The following is a 22,591-nucleotide window of genomic DNA, read 5'->3' as shown; positions in this document are numbered from 1 at the left end:
GCTGCCCACTAAGCCCTCTCCTCTTCTCACTCGCGTTAGAACCCCTCATAAGAAAAATAGATAACTCCCCTGCAGTACAGGAGCAAAATTGTAACATATGCCGATGATGTAGTGGCGACGCTCAGGGATTCTGAGTCCATCTACATTTATTTCGGCATTTTGCAAAAAATTCAGCATGGCCAGTGGTCTTCGCGTTAATACTTCGAAGACCAAAATTAAAATTTTTGGAAATTTCCATAGAAATAACCTTCCTTGTGGTTTAGTCCTGCAAACTCAGCCGCTAACAGTACTAGGCATCCCATTCACGGCGAGCCTGGTACTGCCTGTTAAGAAATTGCGGGAAGAGTGCGAAAAGAAAATAAAACCTTTTAAACCCAATTATTTCTCCTTCTACGGAAGAACAGTAACAATAAAAATAGTAATAATCCCCATGCTAATGCATACAATAAATATTACTAATATAAAAAAAACCCAAGACGGAGAACTTTACAAAATACTAATAGATTTTTTTTGGAACGGAAGAAAGCATGAGGTTAAAAAAGAATATCTAAAACTCAAAATCAATCAAGGGGGTTTCTCACTTCTGAAATTAAACTGCCTATTCTATGCAAACACTCTCAAAACCATAGGGAAGGCCTTAAAATCTAACCATATTTCAGGATCCCTAATTAAATACTTTCTAGGGCATTTTCTCCCCTACTTCGGGACCACGGGACATGCTGATCCCAGCGCAGAGGTTGTGCCAGAATGGTATTATCCATTATGCCAACAGCTTAAAAAATTTAAAACCGAAGGGATGGAAATCCTAAAATTAAAGCCACAAGCAAGATATTGGGAGTTCTTTCGTCTTTCCGGATGTGATAAGCCAAATATAGAAACTAACATGGAAATGCTATTTCAAAATATCAGAAATAGCTGGGGACAGCCATTTCACATTTTGTAGGATTTACAAAAATCCTACAGACACTGGACGATATCTACATTACTCTTCAAACCATCATAGGTCACATAAACAGATTATCATCCACATGTTGAGAAATCGAGCCAGAAACATTATCTCCGACGGTGAAGAAGTTCAGACAGAACTGTCCCAAATCGTTATAACACTATTGCAAAATAGTTATCCTCAAAACATCATCAACAAATTTCTATACAAAGATAACCAACAAGAAAGAACAGTCTCCCAGCAAATTTCAACAGCAGTCAACCATTTTATGGGTCCAATTTCCACCAAAATTGCTAGATTGTTAAAAGTCCATAACATCAGGGTTGTACTTAAAAACTACTAGCATCACACAGGTTCTAAGATCTCCTAAGGACAGTGTTCCATTTTATAAATATCCAGGTGAGTATAATATTCCATGCACGTGCATCTTTCCTACATTGGACAAACTTCGAGAAGCCTAGAAATAAGACAGAAAGAACATGTTGGCGATGTAAATCACAACAGAACGATCACCTTCGGTTTAGCACATCACTTTTCAACTTCAAGCCACACTATAAACTGGGATAACAGCTCAATGTCCTATGTAGATGATGATTACAGACATCGATTATTCAAAGAAGCAGTAGTGCTACATACAGACAGCAACCTAAACAGAAATCAAGGGGCCATACTGAACAATACTTGGAAAAATCTAATTAATTCTCTCAGTTCAACAGAACTACAGTACACAAATAATCATATTACGCGTTTGCATGTAACTCCTGTTCATGATACTTAGTAGAAAGTCACAATTCATACAGACATATCATGCGAACGTGTTACCTTAGCTACCTAACAGGTATAACGATTTTTGTATTCTTCAACCTTTTTTTGCATTTATCATTTTTTGTACTGTGCAAGCATTGAGAAAGCTAGTCAGTTACTAGTGAAACTGGTAGACAATATTGTGCGAACATACATACGAATTAAAAATCTATGGTCAGTTTATCAATAAGTCTTATATTTTTTAAAAAAGCGGATGTTAGCGAGCATAGCAAGTCATCGTTATACTATTGATTGCTTCTACGTTTTAACTAAAGCTGGAATTATTATGCTTATTACTGCAACTTAAAAAAATCAAATCTGGAGTTGAATAAATCTTAATAATTGTACGATAAACTTGGAACTGAATTAATCCTATATATACACAGGTAACCCTCGTATAACGCAGTTTCAATATAACGCAGTATACAATGTAGTAACCCTTGTTCAAACCCGGTACTTATACAACACTGTTTTGACAAAAACAGTCTAGAAATTGTAGTAACCCTTTATCTTTTCATATAATCTTCACTGCACGACCTAAAAATCAAATTTTATCTTAGTTAAATTTGTGTCTGCATGTATCATGCAGGTAGTTATAAGTAGCGAATTTATATTAGGGGAAACACCCTTTAGAACGCATGTACGTCAATTGTACACCGCATAAAGTGTTTATTGTTGAAAATTGTCTTCGTTTTCTGCCAGGAAAGCGCATTAAAAATCATAAGTGTGTTATCTCAAGCTGAGCACTTTATTTTCTGGTGAGTTACATACATAAGTAACATGTAATGCTTTTTTTATGTAAAAAAATGATTTTTATTGTAACTGCATTGAAAGAAAAAAAATGAATATTGAAAAGAAAATTTGTCTCGAAGAAAAAAAAATTAAAATCTTAAATCGGTTCAAAAATGGAGAAAAACCAGTTGTTATAAGGACTTTGAATTTAAATGAATCAACAATTCAAACAATCAAGCACAATGAACATAAAATCCGAGAAAGCGTTTATTGCTGGGTCAACGACAAATGCAAAGCTCGTTGCTCATGTACGCAATTTTCTAAGAGAAAAATGAAGAAATCTCTAATGATTTGGAAAGAAGATGCACTCAAAAGAAAATTCCTTTGGATGGAAATCTTATTAAACAAAAACTCTCAAAGTTTATAAACATGCTTATATTGAAAAATATAATCAAAACACACCCATATTTCGAAAAATGAAAGATCAGCTCCTGGATTCAAAGTTTCCAAAGAGAGAATTACTCTACTGTTTTGTAGTAATGCATCAGGTGATTACATGACAAAACTAATGTTTATTAAAAGATCCTCAAATCGTCGTGGGATGAAAGATTAAAATATGCACTTATTTTATTTTGTCTAAAACATTTATGCGTTATGTGCAATGAAGCTTAATTACAATTTGTAATTTTTATAATTTTATGTATGTATTTGTGTCATAGTTTACATGTTTACTTAACTTACATGAATTACTTGAATTAAATAAAAAGATATTTTTGTTGGATATGTCATTGTTGTTTATATAATTTTTTTTTTTTTTTTTTAAAAAACAGATTTCGGAACATAACCCTACTTTTTGTATGTGATCTCAGTCTTGCATAACGCGCCATTTCTATGGAATCTAACATCCGCGTTATATGAGGGTTACCTGTATATATTATATGCTTTTTATGTGAATCACAGGCCTCCAGTAAGTAAGGTGGTTGGAAAGCAGATACATTAACCATTCTGTCAACCAGGGAGGCATACTGTGCATGTTATTGCGAACTGAAACATTTTATATTTATATTTAGATCCATGTTGTAATTTCATAAATATACTGATTTTTGCTAAAATTTTTATTACCGTAAATTCAAAATTTTTATTTTTAATGGAAATATCTGAACTTTACAGTTGATGAAATTCCTATTTTTACGTTGATTAGCAAGCCTAATTTGATTGCATTTAAATTTTTTTCTTTTCTTTTTTTTTTTTTTAAAAAAACTTTTTATCCTTATACAATTATTTAAGAAACAACTTGCACCAAAATAAAACAAGTGACCTGTCGTTATTATGCATTGAATCAGATATAATTGACTCGATTAATTATGATGACATTATAGATATATTTGCTAAAACCAAAGCCAGAAAAAAATATAAAAAGTTTTAGTTATTGATTTTTTTTTAAATTTAAATTTGAACTGATTTATTTTTATACTTTTTTTAAAATGCAAATATATGTATACTAATGTTGTATTGTGTTATTAAAATTAGTTATCATAGAAATGATGACTTTTATTTTCAATAAACTAAAAAAAAATGCTTATTGTTGAGGCCTCATAATGATGTTGCTCTTCAGGTCTCCAAAAGTATAAATGCAGCCCTGGACACTGCCACCTGTTTGTAATGACAGCAGTGAATGCTCATTTTCTGTACTTAAACGCGTTAAAAATATTTACACAATTTGTTAAGTCAGATGCATTTGGGAAATTTGTCAATTATGTTCATAGAAAATGATATTGTTGAATTATTAGATTATAAATGTTTGATAGTTAAGCTATATACTTATAACTTATAAGGTATATATAACTGATAAATACTTTATTAAGTAAATGTATAAACATTTATTTGTGAATTACTGAATAGTGTAAAGTCCATATTTTTTATATTAAGTTTATTTTTATTTATAAATATTTCAGTGACTGGATTTTGAAAATGGATAAAAAGAAATCGGGTTTTCAATATCACAAACGTAAAGTGGAAAAGGAAGAAAGTTTGAGAAAACAAGAAGGTGCATTTTTAAAATATCTTTGGCAAGAAGATCGTAATCGCATACAAGAAGAAAATTTCAAGATTATTTGTTGGATAATTCGTCCGTGGTTTCGATTAATGAATTGGAGGAAAATTCTACAGATACCAAAAATTGCATTAAAACATCGAAGGAGAAATCTACAGATCATATGAGTATCGTTGATTCTGAAGCTGGTTGTTCTACAGATCCAATCATAAAAGGATTTGATTTTACAAATTTAAATTATAAATCCAGCAACTTGGTGTCCTGTAAAATTTTCCAATATCAATCAATTACATCAACTATAAGTTGAACATGGACCTGAACAGATTCATAATTTTGATTTTCAAAAGATAACAATAATAGAATATTTTCAATGACTCGTTATATTCGAAGACTATTTAACGGCAAGACAATGCAGCGCTTGTGGTTATTGTATTCAAAATCCATGGATACTGCATTTTGCTTCTGCTGTTTATTATTTGATCAATGGCAGATTAACCTTGCTGATTCTGGATTGAGGGACTAGAAAAATGTTTCTATTTTAGCTGCGCATGAAAAAAGTCAAAGACACATTGAACCTTGCCGTAAGTGGAAAGAATTAGAAATTCGAATAAAAGAAAAGAAAACTATTGATGAAGAGAACTTGCTAGTTATTAGAAAAGAGGAGAAACATTGTGTGCAAGTATTAGAACGACTCTTTGCTTTAGTTCAGACGTTAGCTATTCAAAATTTATCATTTCGAGGAACAAATGAGACATTGTTTTCGCATGAAAATGGAAATTTTTTGAAATTTGTCGAATTTCTAGCCAAGTTTTGAACCAATAATGAATGAACATTTTTGAAGAATAAAAGATAAAGATACATATGAGCATTATCTTGGGAAAGATATTCAAAATGAAATAATAAACATCTTCGCCAATGCAATAAAAAAGAAAATTTTAGAATCTGTTGTTGCGGCAAAATATTTTTCCATAATTATTGACTGTACATCCGACATTGGTGACACGGAACAAATGAGCATAAACTTCGATTCATAGACACTAGTAATAGCATGGTTTCTATAAAAGAACACTTTTTGAGATTTATAGAAATAAAATATACCAGTGGAGAATTTTTATCAAATGAAATACTAGGAACTCTAGACAAATTTTCATTTCCAATATAAGATTTATGAGGTCAAGGATACGATAATGCCAGTAATGTGAAAGGTGATGTAAAAGGTGTGCAGCAACGAATTTCAAATATAAACCGGAGTACATACATTGCTCTCCAGTTCACATTCATTAAATTTAGTAGTGAATTGCACTGCTAATACTTTAGATGCCACAGCATTTTTTGACGCGGTACATCGTTTATATGTATTTTTTTTTCCAGTTCAACTATATGGGAATACCTCAAAAGACACACAGGTAAGTTTACACTCAAACCAGTCTGTGAAACACGATGGGAGAGTCGAATTGGCTCATTAAAGCCCCTAAGATATAATTTGTCTGATGTTTGCAAAGCACTGCAAGAAATATCTCAAGATGATAGTTTATGTGGATTAAGTGGAAATACCATGAAATTAAATGCAAGTAGTCTTCTTAAAACTTTAAGGAAGTTCAAATTTATCGCATCCTTAGTAATGTGGTATAATATACTTTTTGAAATAAACTTGACAAGTAAACAACTTCAGAATACAAGCCTTGATATAAATCGTGCCATAAATTGTATTAATGATATAAAAATTTCTTAATGAAAATCCGAAAGGAGGATAAATTTGAAAAGATGTTAACAGATGTGGAAAAAATCGCTGAGGTCTTAGGTGTAATGCCTACTTTTGAACAAGAAACAGTTAGACTTAGAAAAAAAAGAAACAATTTGTGTATGAATCAGAGGATGAATTCATAACAGCTTTTAAACAAAAATTTAAGGTAGATTTTTATTTTTCAATTATTGATACCGCAATTGCTTCTGTTGATGAAAAATTCAAGCATGTGTCTACAATTAACAAAAAGTTTAGTTTTCTTTTAAATATATATGAATTTCAAAAAATTACTTCAGCAGAACTGCTTAAAAAATGTTTGATATTGGAAAATTATTTAACACATGATAATTCTAGAGATATTGAAGGAACAAATTTATGTAGTGAATTACATATAATAGCAAGGCGAATTCCAGAAAATACTTCCTCATTAGATGTACTGTCATACATATGCAAAAATAATTTAGAAAATAGTGTTCCAAATGTGTTTATTGCTCTGAGAATTTTTTCGACATTGCCAATATCGGTAGCAAATCCAGAAAGAAGTTTCTCGAAATTAAAACTTACACTCGCTCTATGATGTTCATAATGATATTATTTTTATAAATATCCACATGTGTAGGTGTACATGTGCTTGTGTGAGTATGACAAATTATATATACAGCAATCCCTCGATTAGTGCACCTAACGCGTTCTTTAAAACAGGCACATTAATCAAAAATGCACTAATCGAATAGAATAACCTATGGGAAAAAGTATAATTCGTTCCTCAAATTTCGTTTTTGAACTTTAATTTTTTTATAAAAGAATTAAGGTATGTCTCAGGGACTAGTTAAAGTAAGATTATGAAGCTGAAAGACTATAAAACATATTCAGAATATAAATTTTATTATTCTACTTCTTAACAAAGAATTGAGCTAACGTTGTTTGGCTGGCATTTTGTTTCTTTTTTTAATACAACCGACGGTATGGCCCTATTGCCGCTTCTATTCTTCTGCAAATTTTACTGCTTCTCTATTCATCAGGGTCAGCCTCTGGATTGCTGCTTAAAAACTTCTCTTGTACGAAAAATATTATACGCTGCCGATTGTTATAATCCGCTTGCAGGCAATTTTTATGACCGATAATAAACAGCGGTATTCTCTTTCCCAAATGTCGAAACGTTTTGATGTGTGAAAATTAATGAAACACAAATGTTATTAGGCGTTTTGGGTCCAAGCTTTTCGACATATTCTCAAATATTATCTGGGATATCAGCACGTATGCTAAATGAATGTTCAATGGCATAGCCAAACTGGCTAGGCCTTTGATATGTTTGTTTTCAAACAGATCATATTGAAAAAATATATGATAGTTCCATTATAAAACGGTGGTGCAAAGCCAAATGTGTCTAACAGATATATCAGTAACTCTGGTGTAATGGTGAAGATTTTAGAGAAGTTGATAAGAATTTGCATATAGAAATGGGTAGAAAGACAAGCTACTCTCTGCAAGGAACAACATGGCTTTACTAAAGGGAGGTCATGTTTTAGCAATTTGCTTGCATTTTATTTTTTATTATTATTATGTGACACCTCCAGGGAGTCCAAAGACTCATCGAGGGAGAGTGTGCCAACAGCATCGACCAATTGTACCCCTTCCAACTACTAACCACGCTGAAACTAGCTTAACTTTTTGCGAACTATTAGTAGCAGAGGCTCTACCAATCACCATTGGTAGATTTTATAACAATGTTATGGCCGATTCCTGCCTATGTCCTGCGTATGTCCTGCCTATTCAGAGATAGGCAGCACATACACTATGATATTGTTTGATTTTGCTAAGGCATTTGACAGGATACCACATGAAATGCTGTTACATAAACTGGAGAATATGGGTTTGGAATATAAACCCTTGACTGGTTTATATTCCAAGGATGGTTGACATATCAAAAAGTGGTATATGAATCTGTCAGATTTAAGGTAACCAGTGGTGTACCCCAGGGTTCAGTTCTTGGACTACTGTTGTTCAATCTATACATTAATGACATTAGGAAGGATCGAACAGGTGATGTCCAATTGACTGCAGATGATTCAGAGATAGGCAGGACAATCAGCGATGTTATTAATATCTGGCACTTACAGAATAATTTGAATAGGCTGAAAATTTGGTCAAATGACAGTGGCTTCAGCTTAATGTTAGTAAGTGTAAAATTATGGACTTTGGCATGATGATATTTCCCACAGCATATTATATTAGCAGGGTTATGATCAAGAAACTGATGAGACTAGGGATCTTAGTGTAATGGTGGATAGGAATTTGAAGTTCAAAAGTCATATAGCAAAATTGCAAATATGACTTATGATAATTTTGATGTTGAAGCAAACCTTGACATGTAAGGAGTCATTTTGCCTCTTTACAAGGTCTTGTTACGATGAACTACTGTGCACAGATTTGGTGTCCTAGGTTCCAAGGGGATAAAGAAGCTGAGGAAATGGAGCAAAGAAGAGTTACAAAGATTATATATATCAGGATTATTAATATTACGGGCAGCTCTAAGGAGTCCTTAGGCTCATCAAGAGAGGCCCAACATCATGTCAAGAACAACTATTCAACATTCACACAGTATCTATACATACTTCACCTTGAACTCATTTACAGTCATGGCACCCACAACAGACTCTGGCAGCTTATTCTACTCATTTACCACTCTCCAAGTAAAAAACTTAGCTTTAACACCCTTGCTAACCACACTCTTACCAAGCTTCCATGGATGGCCCTAGTACTCCCACTACCAGTCTTAAAAATATCTTTTGAATTAATCTTATAGAAACCCTTCAGTAATTTGAATATCTCAATCATATCACCCCTTTTTTGCCTATCAACCAATTTCTGCAGCCCACAAATCTTCAACCTGTTCTCATAAGGTTCATTCCATAGACCTGCTATCATTTTGGTCACTCGTCTCTGCATCCTCTCCACCTCGTTCCCATCGAGAAGAAACCCTGGCACCTATATCTGGGCACAGTAGTCTAGATTGGGTCTTATCAAGGCTCGATACAGAGGAAAAATAACCTGTTTGACTCTGCTTGTTAAAGTATTTTTCAGCAACCAAGTGATTTGATGAGCTCATTTAGACACTTTTGCAATGTGCCCCCGAAACTTCAACTCCCTATCCAGCAACACTCCCAAATCCCTCGCCTCATCAATCTCCTGGAGTATGGTTCCACCAATGTGATATACTGCTGTCAATCTTTTCACCCCAAAATGTATAACCTCACACTTTGCCACATTAAATTGACATCCATTTTCCTTAGCCCAGTCCTCCGAACTACCCAAATCATCTTGCAAAATTTTGACATCCTGTGCACTCACTATTGCTCTACCCAACTTTGCATCATCAGCAAACAAGTGAACACTTCCTCTCAGATCCTTTCCGTTAGTGAACAAATTGAAAAGTAGTGTCCAAAAACAGAACCCTGTGGCACCCCACTAGTCACAGGCCGTCTTTTGGACTCTACTCCTGAATAAACCATTCTTTGATATCACTCCATCAACCACCCTCCTATCCATCTCACCAACCCTATATCCATCCCCATATGCTGAAGTTTACTGATTAGAATTCCATGTGGTATCCTGTCAAAGGCCTTAGCAAGGTCCAGTAGAATCACTGTAAACCCATTACCCTTATCCAGTTCAGCGGTCACTGTGCTATAAAACGTGAGCAAGTTACTGAGGCATGATCTACCCTTCACAAAACCATGTTGTTCCCCATACAGTATCGCATTTTCATCTATCCAATCCTGTATTTTTTTTTTCCTGACTATTTTCTCCAAGACCTTGACAACAATTCCTGATATGCTGATCGGCCAGTAATTTTCAACAGCAGACTTGGAACCTCCTTTATGCAGTGGAACTATTTTCCCCTCTTTCCACCCCTTTGGGACTAACCCAGACCCGAGACTCAAATTAAACAAAATGGTCAAAGGCACTGACAATTCTTTAGCCGCTTCTTGTACAACACGAGCTGGTATACCATCCAATCCCGCAGATGAATTGACATTGAGGTTTTGTAATAGATTATTCACCTCCACTTCATTCACCACAATTCCTCTATAAGCTGTTGGTTCTTCCATTTCTGCAATGTCACTACCAGGATGATATACTCTTGCAAAGTGTTCACTCAGTAATTCTACTATATCAACTGATTCGGTTACCTCCCTACCATCGACATTCTTTAAAATCATTCTGCCATATACATTTTTTCTTTTACTTGCAACATATCGATAAAAACTGTTTGGGATTTTCTTTAGTCTGCATGGCTAATGTTCTTTCATAATCCGCTTTTGCTTTTCTTACCACACTTGTTAACCTTCTGGCTGGCTTTATAGCGTTCATGTGCGTGCAGGTCACCTTTCTCCTCAAATTCCCTCCACAGTTGTTTCGTTTTTTTTTGCAGCTCAAGCTTAATGGTGTTATTCATCTATTTAATCCCTACTTGATTTGTTATTCGGACTCTAGGTATACAGTCAGCCATTGCCTCCTACAAACACTTCTTAACCGCCTCCCATGCACTATCAACATCCAGCCCTTGCAGTTTTACATGCCATGGCACTGAACCAATCAAACTCCTAAGCTTGTCATACTTACCAGCCCGATAATTCCACATGTACCCTGTCTTAACTGTAAATTCCACACATTTAGCCACCTCCCAAGTTAAGACCCTATGAACACTCTCACCAATTGGTGGCAATGTGGTCATATTCGTTACAGTCAGATCCTCAGATGCAATTACTAGGACAAACACTCTCTGACCCATTTCCATTACATGCTGTCGCAGATAGTTATCTCTTAATAACTACATAAAATCCAATTCCTTCCTCCCATGTGTCCTCTCTTCCCTCCAATCAATGCTACCATAGTTGAAATCTCCCATAATAATTACCCTCCTTCCACTCATTTCTTCTATTTACTTATGCATACTATCTCCACCATCTTTTCCATCACCTGGTCTATAGCAGCACCCAATTGTATATTTAGTTCTGCTAGCCACAATCTCACACCAAATGGCCTCAAATGTGCTCTTTTCTCTATCCTGCAATTCAACTTCTATTCTCCTTGGCTGCAGCTCATCAGCTATCATCAATAATACTCCTCTCCCCATTTTATTCTCCCTGTCATTCCTGAACACACTATACCCCTCACATTCAATCCAACTAACTATATCATCTTCAGTCAGCCATGTTTCACTAATGCCAATAACCTGTGGTCTGGAAGTGTCAACCAAGGCCAAAAATTCTTCCTCCTTGTTCCTAATACTCCTAGCATTAGTATACATGAATTGCAGACCTCCGTTGGCCCCATTCCTACGTTGATGCCTTATACTAACTATCCCATTCTGATTTGTTGTCCTTATTCGCTCGTGCATATTATACTCATTCATACACTCAACTGCCTCCCTAATGTCTGCACATCTACTTCCCCCACTCCTTAATAAATCTAGTTTCCCTGATTCTGCACATCCACTTCATTCAACAACACTTTTTCAAGTCTCCTTACACCGAATCCATTCAAATGCAAACCATCCATCTTATATAGATCCTTTCGCCCATCGAACTCACTCCACAAGTCCACAAATTCCAGATAGTACACTGAAAAATCTCCTTTATGCTACCGTTATTGAATAAAGATGGCGAACCAATATTACTAGCTGCCATTTTTCTTCTTAGCGGACCCATGTGGTATCATATCTTATTGATTTTATAATTGAAACAACACCAAAATACACAAACACAGACATACTAAGATACGAAAAGCAAACAAAACTATGTAATATTCAAGCAAAATTGTCAATGATAAATTAAAATAACACTTATCTTATCAGGAGCCCTCAACAAACACTACACACCATGAGTCCCTCTAGTGACCAAGGAGGGCATTATAGATTATGAGTGTGAATTTCAGACTCTGGTTAGCAGAAGAAAGCAGGGTGATATGATAGAGCTTCTAAATGGGTGTTACAGGATATCACTGGATGAAATTTTTTTTTTTTTATATGGAAGGCTGGGAGAGAATTATTTTTTATTATTATTATCCAGGCCTCCATGGAGTCAAAAGACTCATCGTGGGAGATCCTCCCTAAGAAACACAAAGTCTATCAAGACTCATCGAGGAGAGGTCCCTCCCTAAGAAACATGAAGTCTATCATGCCACTCCTTAAGCTCACTGACCATTCTCACTCTCACCACTCTATCAGGCAATGCATTTCATGGTTCAACCACCCTCCATGCAAAGAAACCACTCCTCACCCTAGGGACCAAATCTGAGAACAATAGTCTAAGTATGGTCTGATCAGAGTCTTATACAACGGAATGATAACCCTTTAATCTCTGCAGGTCAGTGTCCTTCTCATTATTGCAGCAATCCTCTGGGTTACCTTCACCACCATAGCAATATGTCCCCTAAATTTCAAGTTTCTATCAATCATCAACACCAGATCTCTTGTCTCCCCTACTTCCTCCAGTATAACTCCTCCCATAGAGTATGCAGCATCCTATCGATGTTTCCCAAACCTCAAGACCTTACATTTTGCTGCATTAAACCGACACCCCCATTCATTTGCCCATCTATTTAGCTTATTCAAATCCTCTTGCAGGGGTACCACATCTGCACTATTACTAATAATCCTTCCCAGCTTCGCATCATCCGCAAACAACTGAATATCCCCTTATAATCCACTGACGATGTCACTGATATAAAGGTTAAACAACATAGGTCCCAGTATTGAGTCCTGTGGGACCCCACTTGTAACCCTCTGCCTCCTTGAAACTGCTCCACCATACACAACTCTCTGATACCTATCGGACAACCAATCCTGAATCCAGTTGACCAATCTGACGTCCAGATACATGTGCTGCAACTTAAATATCAGCTTATCATGTGGCACCCTGTCAAATGCCTTCGCTAAGTCTAAGAAAATGGCACTATATGCCTTTCCCTCATCTAATGCTCTGGTAACTTTATTATAAAAGGCTAGCATATTGCTAAAACAAGAGCACCCCCTAACAAATCCATGTTGACTCTCACAGATAACATTACCTTCATCTGCCCAATGTTTTATACGGTCCCTCACTACTTTCTCCAAGATCCTAACAACTACTGATGACACACAAACTGGCCTATAATTAGACACTTCCAGTCTGCTACCACCCATATGCAATGGCACTATCTTACCTTCCTTCCATTCCATGGGCACCTTTCTCGCAGCCAGACTTTCATTGAAAAGCCAAGTCAAAGGCGCTGTCAGCTCCCTAGCACATTCTCTCAAAACTCGTGGTGAAATACCATCCAGTCCCACAGCTTTACTGACATCTAGAGTACTCAGTATTTGAAACACTCTCCTCCTGTACCTCTAAACCTCGAACCTGCCCTATCCCTCTAGTATTAAAACTGACTCCTCCAGGATGAAATACTCCAATAAAGTGTTCATTGAACAATTCCACTATGTCTTCTGCATCAGTCACTCTATTCCCATTTTTATCCCACAATATCATTCTTCCACAGTCATTTCTCCCCCTACTGGCCACATAGCTAAAAAATTCCGTAGGATTTTCTTTGGATCTTAGAGCCAATCTCCTCTCATATTCCAGTTTCGCCTTCCTTACCATACTAGTCACTCTTCTGGCCTGTGTCTTATATTCGTCATGCATCTTCTCTTCACCTGTCTCCTTATATCTCTTCCATAGCCTCTTTTTCGTAATTCCTGTTTAATATTGTTTGTCATCCACTTTACTCCAAATTGTGTTCTCTTCTTCACTAGTGTTATACAACTTACTATTGCTGCTAACAAATATTCTTTCACAATTTCCCATGCACTAATGATATCCTGGCCTTCCAATTCCTCCCTCCACGAAACTTCCCCAAGTTGACGTCTTAGACTATTATAATCACCTGCCTTATAATTCCACATACGTTCCCATCTCTTTGATATTCCTGCATGTCTATTCATTTTCCAAGTCAAAACCATCCATGGAAGTTAAGTTTGTTTGTGGTAAAGTAGTAAAAGAGCTAGACAGCTGGTCTGGGTGATAAATAGCCTTCCTCAATGAGTCCTTGACACCCTAGAAATCTCATATAATAATAATAAAACTACAATAAGAAGTTTAGCTTATAAATTAGTTTTATGATAAATTTGAGCAAATCCCATTATTGTAGTGTTTGTTACCTAATGTCCTATAGAGCTATCAAAGTTATTGTCATACCAGACTAATCAAACTAGTTAAAGAAGACTTTAAAACTCATGTTGAATGTTTAATGGAGTGAAAACAGCATAACAATGAATTAAACCACAGCTAAACACATCCAATATTTTATCTTAGTCACAACTGCAAAAAAAACAAGCAAAAAGAAGTAAAGTGAAACTTAGTAGACTGAAGTCTTGAGTTAAAGCTAGAAAGAGTGTTTTCTATGGGGGCATCAGAAGCATAGGATGTAACTTGGGATGGGTAAGAATTACTGTTTCTTGAAATTGGTAAGTTTAACACATTAATACTTATTAAAATTTATGATTTTTTTTTTCCCACTTGATTCTCTCTGTAATTTCTATGACATGGTCTATTATACTAAACTGTAGTCATGATTACAGAAGTAATTTTTATGCTTTTCCAGGTGGATAAATTTTATCAAATGCTAATCCCACTATACCACATTAGTACTGTAGAGCGAATGAGGATCAAAATAATCCAAAAACTCTTCTCCAGAGACTAAATATGCAACTTTGGGCTTCTAAAACAAAGTGTTTGTTACACCAGGAAAATGAAATTTATTTACTACCTAAATTTTGCAAGCATCTAAGCCAACAGTGGGATTTCGACACGCAGCTTATTGTGTGAAGAGTGAATATGCTCTCCACCTGACCAACCATAATGGCAAATGGCTAAATGTTCCCTCATACCACTGAACAGTCGTTACAAACACTACATAAAAATGCATTTAAACATCAAGATGTATATTAATTCTTATGATGAAATACTTTTGGGTAGGATATCTTCAGACAAGTATATGATGAGTGTACAAGGAAAGTGAAAGAAGTGGTCATTATCTATTTTTCATCAAAATAAAAATGTGCACTGGAAACTGATAAAAAAAAAAAAATAAGCATTTCAGATTTTTTAAATTGAAAAGCATTCTCAAATATAAAAATATAACTAGAGAAAGTGCTAAAACTTGAATGGCCAAAATAATTTTAAAAATGAGATTACTGGCTTCTTATATATACACACACACACATCAAAAAAGCAAGGTATTATGCCTACAAGCCATCTGTGCTCTGGTACTATGAAGGAGGGACAAATCTTGCAAATTCCATTTAGCTGAAAAATCTAGAATTTTTGAACTAAATGGGAATAGCCAGTATTTTGTCTCAGAGAAAATGCATTTTTATTCATAAAAACCCTATCCTTTGATCAGACATGGATGACATGGACAGGGTTTTTATGGTTAAAAATGCATAAGTATTTTTATTTATAAAGTATTGTCACCACCAACTGTATTATAAAGGTACCTGAACCACAAAGATAAAATTTTGATTTCTTTATTAAAGAATATTAATGTAAGAAAAAAAAGTATACTTTTCATGCAATCAGGAAAATGTAAGCTAATTTTCTACACTTGAAAAAACTGAAAAGCCTCTGTAACTCAGTCAGTAATGATGATGCTTTTAGTTTACAAAGACCAATGTTCAAACTCCATCCTCATTCAATGCCTACACTGAAGCAAGAAACAAATGCAAGAAAACTATCAATACTTCCAAAACAGATTTTGAATGGGCAAAAAGCAGGAAGCTTGCAGCCTGTCCAAACGGAAGCTGTGCCTTTTGGTCCCTTGCCAAGGCAATTGGCCGTAACTTTTCCCCTACACTATTCCCACCTCAATCATACTTATGCCTCATTTGCAACATCACCCATAGAGAAAGCTAACCTCCTGGCATCACACTTTGCCTCCAATGTACACATAACTGACAATGGCAAATGCCCTCCAGTCATTCCAACTGTCAACATACAATGCCCCCTATATCCTTTTGCCAAAAAGACATCACAAACCTGCTCTCTAAATTAGACACAAAAAAGTCTCCTGGCCCAGACAAAATTCCTCCAATTACTGTAAAGGTCTGTGCATCTGAACTAACTCCTATCCTATGTCACCTGTACACACTCTCTTACTCCACTGGTATATATCCCAAAACCTGGAAACTGTCCTAAAAAGGGTGACAAATCACTGCCATCTAACTACCGCGCTATCTCACTCACTCCAGTCCTATCTAAAGTAATGGAGAAAAACATCAACTCTAAAATCCTAATCTACCTTGAAGGTACCCGGCTATTAAGCGACCACCAGTATGGATTCTGCCAAAGCCGTTCAACAGGAGATCTACTCTCATACATCACCCATCACTGGACAAGCGCTATGGAGAAATTCGGCGAATTCCAAGTAGTTGCACTTGATATCTCCAAAGCCTTTGACCAAGTCTGGCACAAAGGCTTACTAAGCAAACTCCCATCATTTGGACTGCCTCAGGACTTCTGCAGATGGATTGCCAGCTTCCTGTCTGGACGCACACTATGTGTGATGGTGGACGGCTCCCTATCCTCTCACCATCCAACTAATGCCAGGGTCATTCAAGGCTCACTTCTCTCACCGACTCTCTTCCTTCTATATATCAATGACCTACTTCAGTTGACCTCTAACCCAATACACAGTTTTGCATATGACAGCACACTACATTCCTCTCTTTCTTTTGACAAACCCTACCCTACACAACTCACTTCAACCCACAGAACATCAACCACCACTGCCCTTAATTCGGACCTCCAAGCCATCCTCCGATAGGGCTCAGACAACCTTGTCAACTTCAGTGCTAGTAAAACACAGTTCTGTCTTATTTCTCACAAAAAATAACCATTTTCCCCCAGCATTGTTTTCGATAACACTCAAATTCACAGACAAGAAGAAATTTCTCTTCTAGGAATTACCTTGATATCAAGCCTCTCCTGACATAAACACATCACAACCATTGCATCCTCAGCTTCCAAAAAACTAGGTTTTCTCATTCGCTCAAGACGCTACTTCACCTCTAAACAGCTGTTAACACTATATAAGTCACAAATCCATCCAGCTCTCGAATACTGCTCTCACATCTGGAGTGGGGCTGAAAAAAGCTCCCTCAGAATGCTTGACTCAATACAGAAGAGAGCAATTAGACTAATAAATGACCCATCCCTCACTAACTCGCCCCCCCCACCTTCACATACACACTTGGTCTCTGCAATCTGTATATTCTATAAATACTTTCATGGGAAAGGTTCATCTGAAACAGCATCAATAATTCCCCCCCCCCCCGTACCAAGCCCATTGGAACACATACAGCTACCGCCCAACATCCTTTTACAGTACACCTCGAAACCCACAGAACAAGTTTCTTCTCCTCCTCATTCATCCCTGCTACTGCAGTACTGTGGAACAGTCTTCCCCTGACGTATTTCCCAAGAATACAATATACAGGCATTCAAATCAAATGTAAACAAGTTTCTCCTTTCACAACCCACCACCCATATACGGTACTAACGTACTATAGGTTGACCAGCCAACCTCCTGTATATGGGCCCAACATAAAAATAAAATAAAAACGTAAGATATGAAGAATTTTATAAAAATTCTTCAAGTGAAAGTGAGTTAGATGGTCTCATAAAGAGGCAGCAGAGCTTTTGTTTTTGCAAAATTTTTCATCCTGCAAGACAATAGCAAAAAAGATATTTTGGTGGGGAAAGGAGGAATCAACATACATATTTCAATGAAATTTAAGAAATTTTAGTCTTGTAAAATTTTGTAACATTAAACTGTGAGTGTTTACATGATTCTTACCTTTAAAGTCATATCATCAGAACACGAAGCCAACAGTACACCTTGTGGATCCCATTTAATGGCATTAACTTCATTCTAAGATGAGATTTTGAAGTAAGTATTGCAAGATCATTAAGCATTATATCTGAATTATTCAGTTTAAATTAATTCAGTCATTATGAAGTATATTACTACAGTAGCTTCAAAAACATTTTAACAAAGCAACAGAGAGCTAAGCTATAATCAAATATAAAAAAACTCTTCAAAGAGCAGAGGGGTAGAAAATGAAGTCAGAGGATAAGAAGATAGTTTGATAAGTTTGAAGTTAAAATGTATATGGGTGTGGACTGGCAGCTGCTCATGTTGATATATGAGTTTGGGAAAGTGGAAGGATGGTGGTAGCCAGTGGGACAGCATCCATTGAAATATCTAAAGAAGAGATATAATGCAGCAACAGTGCATCTATGAGAAAGTAACTTGAGAAATAGGGATCATTTGTTCAAGCAAAGGATTCAAAAAGCTGGAAAGTTTTTTTTGCACCTTATACAGGGTGTTCGGGATAAATTTGACAGTTTCGTAAGGAAAAAGAAAATCTTCTTTGTATCTATTAAATTTAATGAATTGACAAAAAAACATTACAGGCAGAGTTAATTACAATACTATCAACAAGATTTACTCAAAATAACCACCATTAGCATCGATCACAGCTTCAATTCTGCTTCGGAACCTCGAACAAGCTGATGCTACAGTCTCCCTGGGAAGGGCCGCAAAAACTGTTTTAATTTTATCCATTAACTGGGCTTTTGTATTACTGGAAGTGCGATTGGTGTCTTTTTCAACTGCGCCCCATACAAAATAATCCATGGGGTTAAGGTCTGGGGAGTTTGGAGGCCAAACATTTGGACTGGTGAAGTCGTAGAAATTTTCAGACAACCATTTTTGACTTTTCCCAGAGGTGTGGCAAGGGGCCGAATCCTGTTGCCATACATACGGCCTACCATTGCCTACCCTTGTTATCCAGGGCTTGACTACAGTTAGCAACTCCACGAACAAAGCCCGAATTCCAATGCCAGGGTTCTTCAACACCTGTTCCTGCAGATTTGCGAGGAATTCTGCTGTACGAACGCAATCAGATCGTCTGCTAGGGATCTTTCTTCTTGCTACATCCTCGTAGTCACCATTGCAAGTCTCTAGTTCATGCCTGATTGTTTTTACTGTATTCAGGGAGCATTGGGCAGCAGTCGTAATATCCTTATTTTGATGGCGGGCACGAATCATCATGATACAAGTTATTCTCTTCCATGATTCAGGTGGGTTCCAGCTATCCATCCTTTCTGACATCTTGTATATGAATGAAGAAGGGTCCAAACTTTTAAATGAAGAGAAGTGTGTGTTAATACATGTAACTTACGGAAAAATATAATTAATTATAAATATGTCAAATTTATCCCGAACACCCTGTATTTCCTTGTTACTTTTATCAGACTACCTTAGACTTTTATCAGAATACAGACTGATTTATTTATTTATTTATTTATTCTTATGGCAAAAGGAATACAGAACAGTTACAGGTTAATGTCCAGTCTGGAAAGCCAATCCACAGCTTCATCCATCACCTTGTGGATGTCCTGTAGGCCACCACTGTGAAATTGTTGCCTTGGGCAGTCGTTCACAATATGAGTAATCATCTGAGCCACAGGAGAACAATCACAATAACGGTGGTCTAACAGCCTCCATTTATGTAGTAGGTAGCCACATCTGCCCTGGTTAGTTCTGATCCTGCTGAGTGATGACCAAATCTTCCTAGGAAGAGCAAAACCAGGATGCAGAGCACAGGGATCTTCTACCAGGAAGCCGTTTGTTGGGATATTGTTGGACCAGTATTCTCTCCACATCTCAGGTGTTGATGGAGGGGCAGTTGAAGAGAGTTCGTTCATGGACCAGAAAGGTTTTCTAGATTTTAGGCGAAGACTAGGTGGATTTAAGAGAGTCTGCTGAGCTGCAGGAGCAGGAGTGGGTTGCTTATTGTTTTATTAAATTCTTCAATCGAGGCTGGTCTTCTCTGTATGTTTGGTGAAGCAATGTTAGATAGGACAGGCAGCTAGGAGAGAAGGGTGCTTCTCACTGTCACACTAATTGTGCGCATGTTAGAGTTTAGCTGGGTGTCTATAACGTTAGTGTGTGCACTTCTTTCCCAGACAGGGACATAATATTCTGCTGCAGGGAATGCAAGGGCTAGTGCGACCTTAGGACTTCTGCACCACAACTCCAGGTTGTTCCAGCAAGCCTTGAAATGATATTGTTTCTTGTTTCAATTTTGTTGGACAGGTTGGTGATGTGCCTTTTATAGGTTAGGCTTCTGTCCTGTCTCACTCCAAGGTATTTCAGGTGAGGCTCGTGTTCTACCATTTTTCCGCAGAAAGAAAGGTTGAGGTGTTGATTTGCCTCTGCATTGTTCAGGTGAAATACTGTGGACACAGTTTTTGTTGGATTTGGCTTCAAAGTACCACTGCTTGAAGTACTCGTCCAGGATGTTCAGGTCTGTGTTAAAGGTTGATTCCAGGTTTGTAAAGGAGGTAGATTGATGTAGGATTGCTAGGTCATCAGCATACATATACTTGCTTGAGCTGGTATGTGGTAAGTCATACACGTAGATGTTAAAGAGTAAAGGGGATAACACAGAGCTCTGTGGGAGACCGTTGTGAAGGAATCTGGGCTTGCTCTTTTTTCTGCCAATATGGACCCAGATCTTTCTGTTGGAGAGAATGGATTCAAAAAGCTGGAAAGTTTTTTCGCACCTTATAATATTTCCTAGTTTTAGGATGAGGTCCCTGATCCAGACTGTGACATAAGCTGATGTTAGGTCAATGAAAAGGCTCTGAATTTAAGTTTCTTCTGGAAGCCTGCTTCAATCTGTGTTGTCAGGGTCAGGACCTGATCACAGCAACTTCTTCCCAGCCTGAGGCCAGTTTGTTCGATCGGGAGTGCTCTTTCAATACAGACTGATAAGAAAATAATACTATTTTATTAACTTATTTCCAGATATTTCGTTGGTATTATATCCAGCATCTTCAGAGCACAAAAACAGTTTGTCACAGTATGCAAAACAACAAAAATCTGGTATAACAACGGGACTAGTTTAAACAACTGCAACAGACAACACAAAGACTAAAGTCCTAATCAGGTATCATCTATGTTGGAAAGAGAGAAAGAGAGAGAGAGAGCAGGTATTAATTAGATCTTAAGATGACTGTCTCCCAAATTCTTGGTAAATTCATACTGCCATTTGAGGTTTGGAGTATGTCAAAGCTTCTGTTGATTCCAAAAACCTAAACAAGTATCATCATCATCATCATCATCAAATTCCTGCCATGTACCCTCAAGGGGTGTACAGGATATGACAGTACTACATGAAAAAATTACATCATTACTAACTTCCTATCTACAATTTTCCTCCAAAGCAGTCTGTTACTTGTCAAGACTCCAACATTATCAGATCTTATATTTCTATCGTCTAAGGCACTTTGTACAGTATCAATCCACCTATATCTTGGTCTTCCTCTGGGTCGTTTTCCTGCCAACCTGGCAGAGAACACTTGTTTTGCTAATCTTTCCTCTCCCATTCTATTTAAGTGACCATACCATCTGAGATTAGCTCTGCTAACGCATTCCTGGATGCCGACAATGTCAAGTTCTTTCCTAATATCCTCATTTTTAATATGATATTGCCATTGATGCCATCTGTTCACGCCTCTAATCTTTCTCAGGACTCTCATATCTGCGGTCTCTAGTCTTTGGTCAAGTGTTTTACTTCTGACCCAGCTCTCAGATCCATAAGTTAAAATTGGTTTGAACACAGTCTTGTATACAGCTAATTTAGTGTTCTGACTAATTTCTTTCTTATTCCATATGAATTTATTCAATTGACTTCCGACGATACCAGCTTTGCTGATTCTGTTGTCTATTTCTATATTTAGTTTACCATCTTCAGTAAAAATTATGCCTAAGTAGCTGAAATGTTTTACTTGTTCCACAGGTTCTCCATTCACAACACAGTTGACATTTTCAATGATTCTGCCTATTTTCATTGTCTTTGTCTTTTTATTGCTGACCTTCATACCATATCTATTACAACAGCTATTCAATTTAGTCAGAGAATCTTGCAGACTTGTAGCGGATTTAGTTAGAAGTATAACATCGTCCGCATAAAGCAAAGAGCTGACATCAACATCTCCAATTTTGATATCAGGTTTAATACCACATTCCTTCATAATGTGATCCATATAGATAATGAATAACAGAGGGGATAATGTACATCCTTGTCTCACACCAGATTTAACATTAAACCATCTTCCTGTACTTCCTTCAATTCTAACTGCTGACTCACAACTCAAATAAAGACTAAGTATTGCTTGATATAATGCCCCATTGACACCAT

General features: G+C 36.6%; 1 protein-coding gene across 5 annotated transcripts in view; it reads right to left on the bottom strand.

Moving 5' to 3' along the window:
• ebi (transducin beta like ebi) overlaps positions 1-22,591 on the bottom strand; it is a 253,321-nt gene that overhangs the window by 73,865 nt on the left and 156,865 nt on the right. For all 5 annotated transcript variants that reach the window (XM_090412349.1, XM_090412345.1, XM_090412347.1 and 2 more), the window contains one exon: positions 18,175-18,249. In XM_090412349.1, the coding sequence (XP_090268475.1) occupies positions 18,175-18,249 (75 nt within the window). The remainder of the gene's footprint in view (positions 1-18,174; positions 18,250-22,591) is intronic.

The sequence above is a fragment of the Typopeltis vanoorti genome, chromosome 22 (assembly GCF_054136105.1).
Source record: "Typopeltis vanoorti isolate ZY-2024b chromosome 22, IOZ_Tvanoo_1.0, whole genome shotgun sequence".
Taxonomy (NCBI): domain Eukaryota; kingdom Metazoa; phylum Arthropoda; class Arachnida; order Uropygi; family Thelyphonidae; genus Typopeltis; species Typopeltis vanoorti.
The sequence above is the reverse complement of the archived record's forward strand: the minus strand, read 5'-3'. Positions and strand labels throughout refer to the sequence as shown.